The sequence below is a fragment of the Plectropomus leopardus genome, chromosome 23 (assembly GCF_026936395.1).
Source record: "Plectropomus leopardus strain MGB_pleo_1.0 chromosome 23, ASM2693639v1, whole genome shotgun sequence".
NCBI classification, from domain to species: domain Eukaryota; kingdom Metazoa; phylum Chordata; class Actinopteri; order Perciformes; family Serranidae; genus Plectropomus; species Plectropomus leopardus.
In genome coordinates, this window is record NC_142198.1 from 15,953,923 (window position 1) to 15,964,722 (window position 10,800).

The 10,800-nt window shown below is 38.3% G+C and overlaps 2 protein-coding genes across 2 annotated transcripts; both read left to right on the forward strand.

The window, feature by feature from the left end:
- The first annotated feature begins 676 nt into the window (after nt 1-676).
- Nucleotides 677-4,486, forward strand: LOC148185678 (macrophage mannose receptor 1-like). Its single transcript, XM_088074115.1, has 5 exons — nt 677-926; nt 1,026-1,367; nt 2,367-2,458; nt 2,746-2,859; nt 3,918-4,486. The coding sequence occupies exons 1-4, from the start codon at nt 680-682 to the stop codon at nt 2,842-2,844; spliced, it is 780 nt and encodes a 259-aa protein (XP_087930241.1). The 5' UTR covers nt 677-679; the 3' UTR covers nt 2,845-2,859; nt 3,918-4,486.
- A 2,821-nt stretch (nt 4,487-7,307) lies between these two features.
- Nucleotides 7,308-10,652, forward strand: LOC148185679 (sterile alpha motif domain-containing protein 9-like). The gene has a single exon (XM_088074092.1). The coding sequence runs from the start codon at nt 7,392-7,394 to the stop codon at nt 9,558-9,560; it is 2,169 nt and encodes a 722-aa protein (XP_087930218.1). The 5' UTR covers nt 7,308-7,391; the 3' UTR covers nt 9,561-10,652.
- Nucleotides 10,653-10,800: the final 148 nt, after the last annotated feature.

Consider the following 10,800-nt stretch of genomic DNA (forward strand, 5'->3'; position numbering starts at 1 on the left):
TCTTCTGGCTCACAGATTAAATGGTGTGGCTACAACGTGCTATGCCCTTTTTTGGTAAGCACAATAAATTAGCAGCATCTATTTTTTATACTATTGACTGTAATGGTTGTTAAAATATTGAAATAACACTATTTTTTTTTGCTTTTTTTCACAGGGATTCTCCTTTTGTTTCAGATGACCACAGCTGCTCAGAGTGAGTTCCAGTTCAGGACCAACATTAATTTTACATTTTGAAACATTTCTTATTGTTAATGTGTGTGACAAAATGCAAATTCTTTAAGAATTACACACAGAGATGTGAAGGCTTTTTGAAAATAAAGGTGTTTAAACAAAGGAGTTTAAAGGGCATTGCTAAAGAATATGAAAACACTGGTCTTCTTACATGCATCTGAATGGTCTTCTTAAAGAGCAAAATAGCCTACAAAAATTTTCATTCTTGTGAATGCGATATCTCAGGATCACCTGGATGGAAATTTTTGAAATTTGGCACAAACATGGAATTCTAGTTTTGATACAGCTTGTATGTTTCTGCTCTGCTTCCCTTTCTTCTTTTAAAAAAATGTCCAAACTTCTGCCCAAAGTACGTCAGCAGTACCACCACATCAATAACGCCCTGACCTGGTATGAGGCTCGGAGCTTCTGCAGAGTCAAGTACGCCGACCTTGCTACTGTGAACAACATGGCAGACATGAACGAACTGGTGCAGACGCTGAGCAATCATCCAGCATACAGCTGGATCGGGCTTAAGAAAGGAACGACTAAGAGATGGATGTGGTCCGATGGCAGAGGCAGGGCGCATTTCACCAAGTGGGCTGACGGTGAACCAAACAACGTAGGAGGCTTCGAAGAGTGTGCAGAGATGGCTGAAGGAGGCACGTGGATCGATATAGTGTGTGACGAGGACAAAGGTTTTGTGTGCTATGATCGTGAGTAAATGATACAGCTTGATTTTTGCAGCAGATGTACAGTGATAAAAAAACTGATTTGATTGAATTTTGCTGCCATCACCCTGTCTTTTTCCTCAGGCCTGCCGAATGGAAACCCAGCATATGTGTTTTACTCAGAGAAGAAAAACTGGGTGAACAGTCAAGAGCTGTGCAGGAGTCGGCACACTGACATGGCCTATGCAAGCACAGATGAAGATAACTCATTGATTGCCAATGTAGCCACAACATCAGATGAAAACAAAGTGTGGACCGGGCTGTTCAAAGATGCCTGGGTGTGGTCGGATGGAAAAGAAACCTCCTTCAGGTACTGGCTGAGTGGCTCACAGTCTTGGGGAGACTGTGCATCTGCTGCGATGTCAGAGAAGGGACGCTGGATCGGAGCTAATTGTGAGGGCAAGGTCACGTTTGTCTGTCAGGGGGGTGAGTAATTGAAATGCAAAACTGCAAGATAAATCTCTTAAATTATCTTCCTTTAATGCTTTTTTAAAATTTTATCCTTTTGTAAAAGCTGCTATTTTATATTTGCTATTTTTTGTTTTTTGTTGCAAAATTATATTGTGCAACATTACTGTGATTGCTGAAGCTGGTGTAGAATTTTAAGGCAGGTGCAATACATGAAGGCCATGTAACCTTCCCTCTTCATCTGTAGGTGAGTATTTGTACCTTGTGTACCCATGCAACCATGACAGGTTCTGTCTGGCCGTATTATTTAAGTGATGCCGCCTGTCTGTGTATCAGGCTAATGTGGCAGGTGCCGTCCAGCAGTGTATAATAATAAAGTGACTGGTTCTGATTGGCTGCATTCTCAATTGATGCCATTGAGGGGAGTATCACGCGGATGCGAAAGGTGCCGTTTGGGTTTTTGAATCATACACCGAAAGCACTGTGCTGAGCTAGTCAAGTAGCTGATTGGCTGAAAAGTTGAATTCAGAAATGAGGTGAGCACACATTAAGAGATCAGAGAAAAAATGTGAGCAAACATCAGGCATTGGGTGAGTGGCCAGTCTGTCACATGTCAAATAATGTAGAAGAAACACTGATTTGCTTCTGGTGAAAACCCCCTGAGCAGCGACCACTGAATGGGTCCTAACTGACAGAAGTTTAGCTTTTTCGCTGGATGCTCATGAATCCCCCTAAATTTTAAACACCTTTCCTTTGACAAGGTCACCACAACAACTTTTTAAGAAGATAATATATCTACATTGTGTTACAACTTGTTTCTGCTGCCACCAAGTGGCTCAAAAAAGTTATTGCAGGTTTTTTAAAAATGAGTTGGACTTGTCCTGCAAAGCCCAGTGGAAATTACAAACGTGCTAAAAAAACAAAAACAGACAAACTACACTCTATCTCTGTATGTCCACATTTTACATTTCCAAACAATAATAACTAACGGTGTGATTCTGTTTTGGGATGTTTTAGGTCTTAAAGTAAAGAAGATGATAATAAGGATGACACTGCACTCTGATGCCGACCTCACTGACTCCACAGTCAGTGATGCACTACTGAAAAAGGTAAAAAAAAGAATACTTACATGTGTATGGAATCTGTTTGCACCTGCGTTTGAGTGAAAATGAGACTAGTGGCACAGATTTGACCTTTGACTGTTAGCAGCCACTTTCAGGTTAATGATAAAACAACCAGTTACTTGTTTATATATAAAAGAAACACAATGATTTGTCATTCAGCTTTTCAAAAGATGATTTATTTACAGATATGTAAACATTACACAGATGGGCAGGTAAAGCTATTTCTGGAGACTATGACAGTGAACTATAGGATGTGTTTTTTTTGTTCTCAGCTGGAGACAGCACTGAGACAAGAGTCGCTGACTGATTTCCATCTCAGCTGGCGAAGTTACATAAGTGAACTCGTCTACCAACCTCAGGAGCAGTTGTAGATCATGAAGAAACAGGTGAGCGTAGTCTCCTTATCTTAAAAAATATTCGACCACAGACACCGTTCCAGTATAGCATTCGATCAGCATTTATCAGCTGAGACCCTGTGACTCAGGAACAGGATGGTAGTTTGGGGTCTGAGAAAACCTATTGCAAACCTATTGAAACACTTTGAAGAATAATTCAACATTCTGGGAAATACACATGGGCGTATTATGAGACAATGGGCCCCATGCACAAATACTCCAAGGGCCTCACCACCTATCCTACATAGGAGCAAAGCAAGCAGATTTTGTGGTGATTTTAGTTATGTATTTTGTGTTTTTATTCTTTCTCTCTTTTTGAGGTTATTTTGTGTCATTTTTGGTGGTTTTACGTCTCTAAGTAGCCATTTTGAGTCTTTACCTGGTCAGCAGTTTAAGTATAATTTCGCAGAGGAAGACCAGGGGGGCCATGACACTTGGGGTGCCAATAATCTATGAAAGTATACTTATTCACTTTCTTGGTTCAGTCTTGGTTTTCCAGTTACACATTATTATTTTTGGTTCCATTTGGATCCCAAATTATGGCCCTTTAGTTCAGTAAGCGATCCCAAAAATATATGTTTTGCTAGAAGTGACTGTGTAGGTGACGTATGAACAAACTGAGCCTTTAGTAATTTATAGTACATTTAGACTTATTGAGTATTTTTTGCTTAAATGGAAGCCTCCAGAAGGAAATTGTATGGATCCAATGCTGTTAATTAGACAGATATTAATTAACTATTTAGATAAGTCTGCAAAAAAACACAGACTATGACCAAAGCAATTATTTAAAATAATCATAATAATGATAATAATTATAGTAATAATTCATCCTTATTCATTTTTCAATACTCAGACCAGATGACATAAACGCCACATGTAGACCAACTCTCTGTATGAAAATTTTCTTGAGGATGTTGTTGAAATCCAGCCTGCTTTCACTTAAAAATAAATGTATTTTTCATGTGCTAACTTAAGTAATTTTCTAAATAAAAGCCCCAAAACAACACCAAACAAACAAAAAAAAACAACTTTTTTTTCTCTCATTGCAGGACGGGAATTGTGGAGCAGAAGTGTCCATGGAGTTAGGGGTTAAAATGAATTGAATTGTTGAAGAATTGAACATGATTATTTTATTAATGCATCTAGTTTCAGTTTATTTAATTTTCTAAGAATCATACTGTAACCTCTTGAAATTTCAAAATAGTCTAACCTGCTTTATTAAGTAAATAAATTAGATACCTGGTCCTTTTGCTCATGCTGAAGTGATATTCAATCGTGCTTTTTTTGGATTAAATTATATTTTACATATACAAGAGGATTTATATCTGCAGATATTTTCTTGTGTTTTAAACATTTACACTTTTGCTGAATGCATGCAAGTAAATTTATCTTGATGTACACAGTTACAAACTTATATGATTTTGTAAATTATGAGAATCTATTTAATGTGGAGTTAGTGGACTTTCTTAACACAGTAATAACACAGAAAACTCATTGCCTTTAGGTGATATCCATGTTAATTGTGAAATGTGATTATTCATGCCTTGATGCTGATGTTAGTCATACCACATTTGTTATTGATGCAAAAGAGAAATACATTTAAAACATTGACTGTTAATGGCCATTTTTGTTGTTATTGTGTTGATTTCCTGCCGCTTTAAGACAGTGTGGTTCATAGTAGAGGGCAGGCGACATATGTGGTCATATTGGTTGGGGGACTTGTTTGTTTTTTACCCAAGAACCCCCCAAAATGTCTATTGAAAGTTAAAAAAAGAAATGTAACACTTACGTAAATCTTCAAAAGGAATCTATTAGCCCACAGATCTGAGGGCTTAACTTTGCCATGCACTTATGTAATTGTGTATATGCTTCACAGTACACTAGCAGTCAAATATACATCACACACCTTAGTGAGTTTGCATACAGGACGGATAACTTAACCTTCACAACCACAGAAGTGCTGGATTAGAGACGAGGTGGGCGCAGTGGATCATATGAACACTTATATCTTAAAAAAAAAATAGTTGTAAATTTCACTGCTTGTTTATGGTGGATAAAATACAAAAAAAAAGAAAAATCTTTGCTTTTAGTTTGTAAAATTGCAGCCATGGATCCCAAAACTGTCTTTCACTCTTGAAGCAAGTAAGATGAAAGAGAGACTAACACAGATGAAGAGGAAATGAAAGAGAAAGAGAGATTGAGTCGATAGTTTGAAATATTTGCATGTCTGCATTCAGTTTCAGGCACGCATGGAAAAACAGGGTGTGTCAAAAGTCAAAATCCTCTGGTGACCTGACAGCAATGAACAAATCTTGACAATGGAACTACACAGACAGGCACATAGTTTTACCTGAGACTATGCAATAAAACACCCACACCTTACTGCATGAATCACTATTGTTTTACTGTATAGCAATCAGTAGGCTGATAATTTGATAACGTGACAGTTTAAAATAATTCCTTCTTTACTCAAAACATATCTTTAACTGCACTTAGACCAAGGTTTATTAACTCATTAAATTATTCTGTCTTTATTTTTACTGCAGGTGTGGTTAATTACAGAAGCCGTTCAAAGGCTGCTGCAGGGTGACGTCATGGAGACAAATACACTCATGCGTACTGTTTATTTGGTGATTAAATCCAAATTTTCATATATATTATAATTTTACCTCATCAAATTTACCACTGTAAAGCTAAATTTGTTTTAACCAAAAAAGTTATGCCTTAAATTTTTAAGATGACTGAATTTGAGAAGAATAGTTGATGTAATTTTGTAATGCTTAAACATGTCTTCTCATTGAGTCAACCTAAAAATTTTCTTACAAGTTACAACAAATAGTCTCTTTTAACAGTGGAATTTTGAAACATTCAACTTTATGCTAGCTTAAAAAATGAGCGTGTCACAGTTGTCACTTAAAAACAGTAATGTCAACATCCAATTTTTTTTGTCGGGGAGAGCCGCAGGGGGCACCTCCAGTTATATCAGAAGGTCAGGGCCCCCCTGGTCTCCTCTTTTGGGTGCCACTGAGAATAGCGTGAACTCTTAACCAAAGATGTTTATTAAGATGGATCAATGTTAGTGAACCGATGCATGTAAGTCCAATATTTAGCTCCTGAGTGAAATATAGTGAAATTAGAATTGCTTTAGTGTTAAACTCTGATGGTCTGGAGACATTTACAGGAAATTAGAATTATTGGCGACATTTACAGGAAATCATAATTATTACCATTGCAGTGACTGAGCTGCAGGACTTCACTTTTATTTTTGTGTAAACGCAACTTGAAAGTGGCATCTGGTCTTCAAGCACATGCTATTGAAAGTATTATATCACACAAACAACAGAACATTTGTTGTCGTAATGTTGTCGTATGCTCAGTCACCAAGAAGGAATGACATTCAACACAATGTGCCATATTCAGGTTTCATGAATGTCAAGTATGAAGTAGGTGTGACTTAACGCTGTTTATAAATTACATCCTCAGGCTCTTCAGTCATCCAAACACCTGCTGGAACTCAAACAGGTAACAAAATTTCCATAAGTTTGTGTTGTGTATTTTTGCACTGCTTTGTTTCTTTTAATAGATTTTTTTAATGCAATCTATTAGGATCTAGAGATGCATGCTATGATCTTACTAGCTACTTCAAGGCTTTTCACTTTTAATTTAACTAAATTGTGATTGCTGATAATCACGTAGTGATCCATTCCTAGTTGAAAACTTTTAAACATATTTTGATTATACCTGGAATAGTACATTCTGCCACTGCAAGAGTGAGGTGGTCTGGATAACCCAATGGTTCATTCCAGCAGCGCTCCGAATGTACAAGAGCTAGAGTGCCAGGGTGCGTTTGTGATGTTGATTTACAGATGACTCTTTCTATGTCAAACTGGCTTTACTGTCTGGCACACTTCATCTGGGCTTGTCTGGGCTGCTTCATTAACAAACATTAACAACAACAGGAAATAAACTTGGACCCACTTGTAATGTTTATGAAATCTGAAACAGTCAATTGGAAAAATTAAAAATGTTGACCTGATATCAACACTAAATGAAAAGTCATGGGATCAAAAAGTCATTTATTCATTATCTGGGCACCAAAAGGATCTGTACCAAATCTTGTGGTCATCCATCCAACACTTATTGAGACATTTCACAAAAAACTAAACTATCAGCCTCATGATGGCACTAGTGAAAATGTAATGGAATCATCTAAGTCATTAAGGTTCATCTTTTGTGTACCATAAATGTCCACACAAAACATCATTCAATCCTCTTGATGGTTGTGTAAATACCTTGGACCAACACATTGACCGTCATTACCATCCATAGAGCCACAGTACAAATGAGGCTAATGAAAACCCTCCAGAAAGGTGAAAGTATTTGAAAGATGTTAAACTAAAAGATTAACGTGTTCTCTGATCTTATCTCATCTTCAGGTATTTGAATATTGCTAGACTACAGAACCAAAGACAAAAAAGAGGAAAAAACCCTCCATCTTTATCTGAAAGTCTCAGTTTATCATCATGGAAAATAACTCAGCAGACACGGTGGCCCCTGACAGCAGAGATGATACCTTTGTGGTTGGCTCTGAGGAGCTAATAGAAGAGGAAATCAAAAGGTTGACCCAGCACCTTGATAACAATGTTAAACCGTATGTACAACAAAACCGAAAGTCAACCAACACCCAACTATTCTCTTTTTTGGCACTGCTGAATGCATACATTCCCGAGGCCTACCTCCTGATGTCTGAGTGTCAAAGGATCCTCGGACCACCTGATCCCATCCATGGAGGCCCACCCTTTGAAGAGAGAATGGAGCCTTTTACGGTTTTAATCAACACATCCAGTCCAGGACCTGGAATGAATGTGTTGGTACAGATGGTTCACCCAGTGCTGGCAAAACATGCGGTGAATATACTAGCTGACTTAAAGATTTACCGGAGTGCTACAGTAAAGAAATTTATAGTCTCACTTTGTGGAACTGAGCTCCAACCACATATTCTTCAGTTTGTCAAAGATTTGCTGACAAAGAGAGAATTTGGAAAAAAGGGTAGAGACAAGTTCTCAAGGTTGATTGAAGATATACTGGAGACAGAGAATTTTTACAAGGCTGTGTCTGTCTTGGTACGGGCATCAAATAAATTGAAACCGAACCCCATCTTCCCCCAAACTGTTTCCCGTCTCTTTTACATCAAAGGAGGCAGAATTGACTATGGAAATGCTGAAGAATGGGCAATGAAGGCCATTCGAAGAGCTCCAAACAACTCATATGTAGCTGACACTCTAGGGCAGGTTTACAAAAACTGTTTGTTGTGGGTAGCCAGGCGACAGGAGGATATCCTACACATGGCAGCAGTGGCCTTCAGTGCCTTCAAAAATGTGGACAGGAAAGCTAACAAAGAAGAGGGCCCAGAAATGATGGATGCAGCTGGTGCTGTGAGCATTTCACATTCCTTCAACAACAGAGGCCGTTTTGGCATCATTCAAGTGGCAAAGATAACCTTTGAGAAACTCAGTAGGGTACTGTCTTACCCTGAGAGACACAGATTCATCAAAGACTTAAAAATGGAAGTTGAAGCCAAGTTTGACTTTTTTGAGTGGTACCTAAACTACTCCCAGCCTGACATGACATCACTTGAACCACCTTACTTCTGGAAGGACATTGTACTTTGTTACAAACTGTACACAACAAAAACAGCTGATGAAACCAACAGCTTTCCAGGCCTTCTGGATCATCTAAATCATGGCCTTTTCACATCTAAGGGAAGACGTGCTGGATTTGAGGAGGACCAGATAACCATCTCTGAGTTAGAGAAAATCCAAGATGATTTGAAAACCACCTATGAGGAAAGTGTTGATGATGTCAGAGCTGCTGAGACGTACATCCTCTCCAACATCATCCTGAGCAACAGGACGGATCACTCTCCTCATCTCACCCCAGTGGAGGAACTCCAAGCTATAATTCACAGATTCTTGGACACGGATGTTGGGCGTAGAAGCCCTGAGTTTTACCTTTTGGTTCTGCTGTTGTTTTGGCCTGAGAAAGAGCCGCAGGTGGCTCAAGAAGAGGATGATGAAGAAGAGGAGCAACAGTCCACAGAGGATGACGGGTCAGAAGACAAAACCTGGGATGATGAGGACATCAATGAAGAGCAAGAAACAAGAAGAGAGCCTGCCCAGCTATCTCTTGACCTCAATTTTGACCCTGACCTGCAACAGAATGTCACATTCATGGAGAAAGCTTTCGAGGGATTTGAATACCACTATGCCAAGTACCTTCGAGGCCGGTACCTTTTGCCTCTGTTTTTTCTGGGGAAGGGCTCTGGACTGAGCAAATGGATTCATAAATCAAGATTGGATTTAATCTTGGAAAGGATGGCAGATGCTGATGATAAAGATGAAAGAACCGAGGTAAAACTGATCCAGATTAATAAAATGTGGGAAAATGGGGATGTGTGGCGAGTCCCAGAAATCCAAGACATGCTTCTTCCAGTCCAGGTCGAGCCATGCCACCATGGCATGAAGGGGTATGAAGAAGAAGAAGAAGTGTTTGTTCATGCTGGAGGGAAGAAAATAACGGCAAGGGTAAAAACTGATGCTACAGTGCCTGGCCCAACTCTTTTCTATCTTGGCTTCACCATTCAGGGTCCTGTTGTTTTCGCAGTCGGGTATCCTCAGATGTCTGGACAGTGATTGACAGTGGTCACTTTGGGGCTGTAGAAAAATTAATGTTTGTACAAGATGTCACGGCAACCTATCCCCTTACTGCTGAGGTATTTCTGTCTGGACCATAGACTGTATATAAAGACAGACAACATGACACCTCCCCAAAAGTGAAGCCAAAACGTCTTGATCGCCCCCTGGTGGTTAGCTGCTGCATAGGTCATAAACCTCACCTCCTCCATATCAGCAGATTGGACATGGGCCAAACTAAAAATTCAAAGTAAATGTCAAACTTTTCCAAAAGATGTTTTTTTTTCTGTCATTTAAGGTCGTTTTCTCACGCTGATGTTTGTTCAAGGGTTCATTCTTCTGATAAGTTTGGTTTTAATTAGTTATTTTATGCTTAAAAAAGGGGGGTTTTGACATCATGATTGACAGTTGTGTGTGCCAATCTGTGTACTTACTTAGGCTGCTGCCATTTACCTTCCTGCTAGTGTTTCTATTTTTTATTTTATTTTTTACACTATATAATTCTGATGCAAACTAAAGTTTAACTGTTCAGAGGTCACCTTTGTCAGAAAAGTGTGACATCAATGGCATGGTACTTTTTGAGGCTGTAGTAGATGGTACTGTTTGTATTGTTGACTCAGGGTCCCATAGGTTGTGGTCATTAAACCATTTTGATTTTTCTTTTTACTGGGTGGGTGTATTAAACAGTCTCAAACTGGACTGACCTGTTTGTAATTATAAAAAAAAACAGAAAACTTTTTTGATTTTTATCACCTTGAGGGACTGCCACTGTATCATAACCAGGTGGTGTTCATTTGAATAATACAGTTGTGTGGTTAAAGGGTTAAGTTTTATATAAAAAGTCAGTTTGATGTGATGAAGAAAAAAACAATATGAAAGCATTTTCCCTAAAATGTCTTTTTCCAGTACAGTCTATTTGCATATAAACATAATTAGGAGTTAAACTTTTCATATTAGATTGCCTTTGGAGTTTTTAGTTGTTTTTTGTTGTATTCTCATATAAATCAATGTCTCAAAGTCACATGATGTGAGAATGTCATTGAAAATTATGTATGCAGTTGTTTTGTCAATAAAATGAAACCTGCTATGTGATTATTTTCCTTCTATGTGAATTTTTGAAGAGGTTAACTACAGCTGAAATGCAATATTTCACAACTTTTGCATCATATCCAAAATACATTAAATGATAAAAAAAACCCCAAACCTTTCAGAGACATTTTTAGTAGTAGTAGTAGTAGTA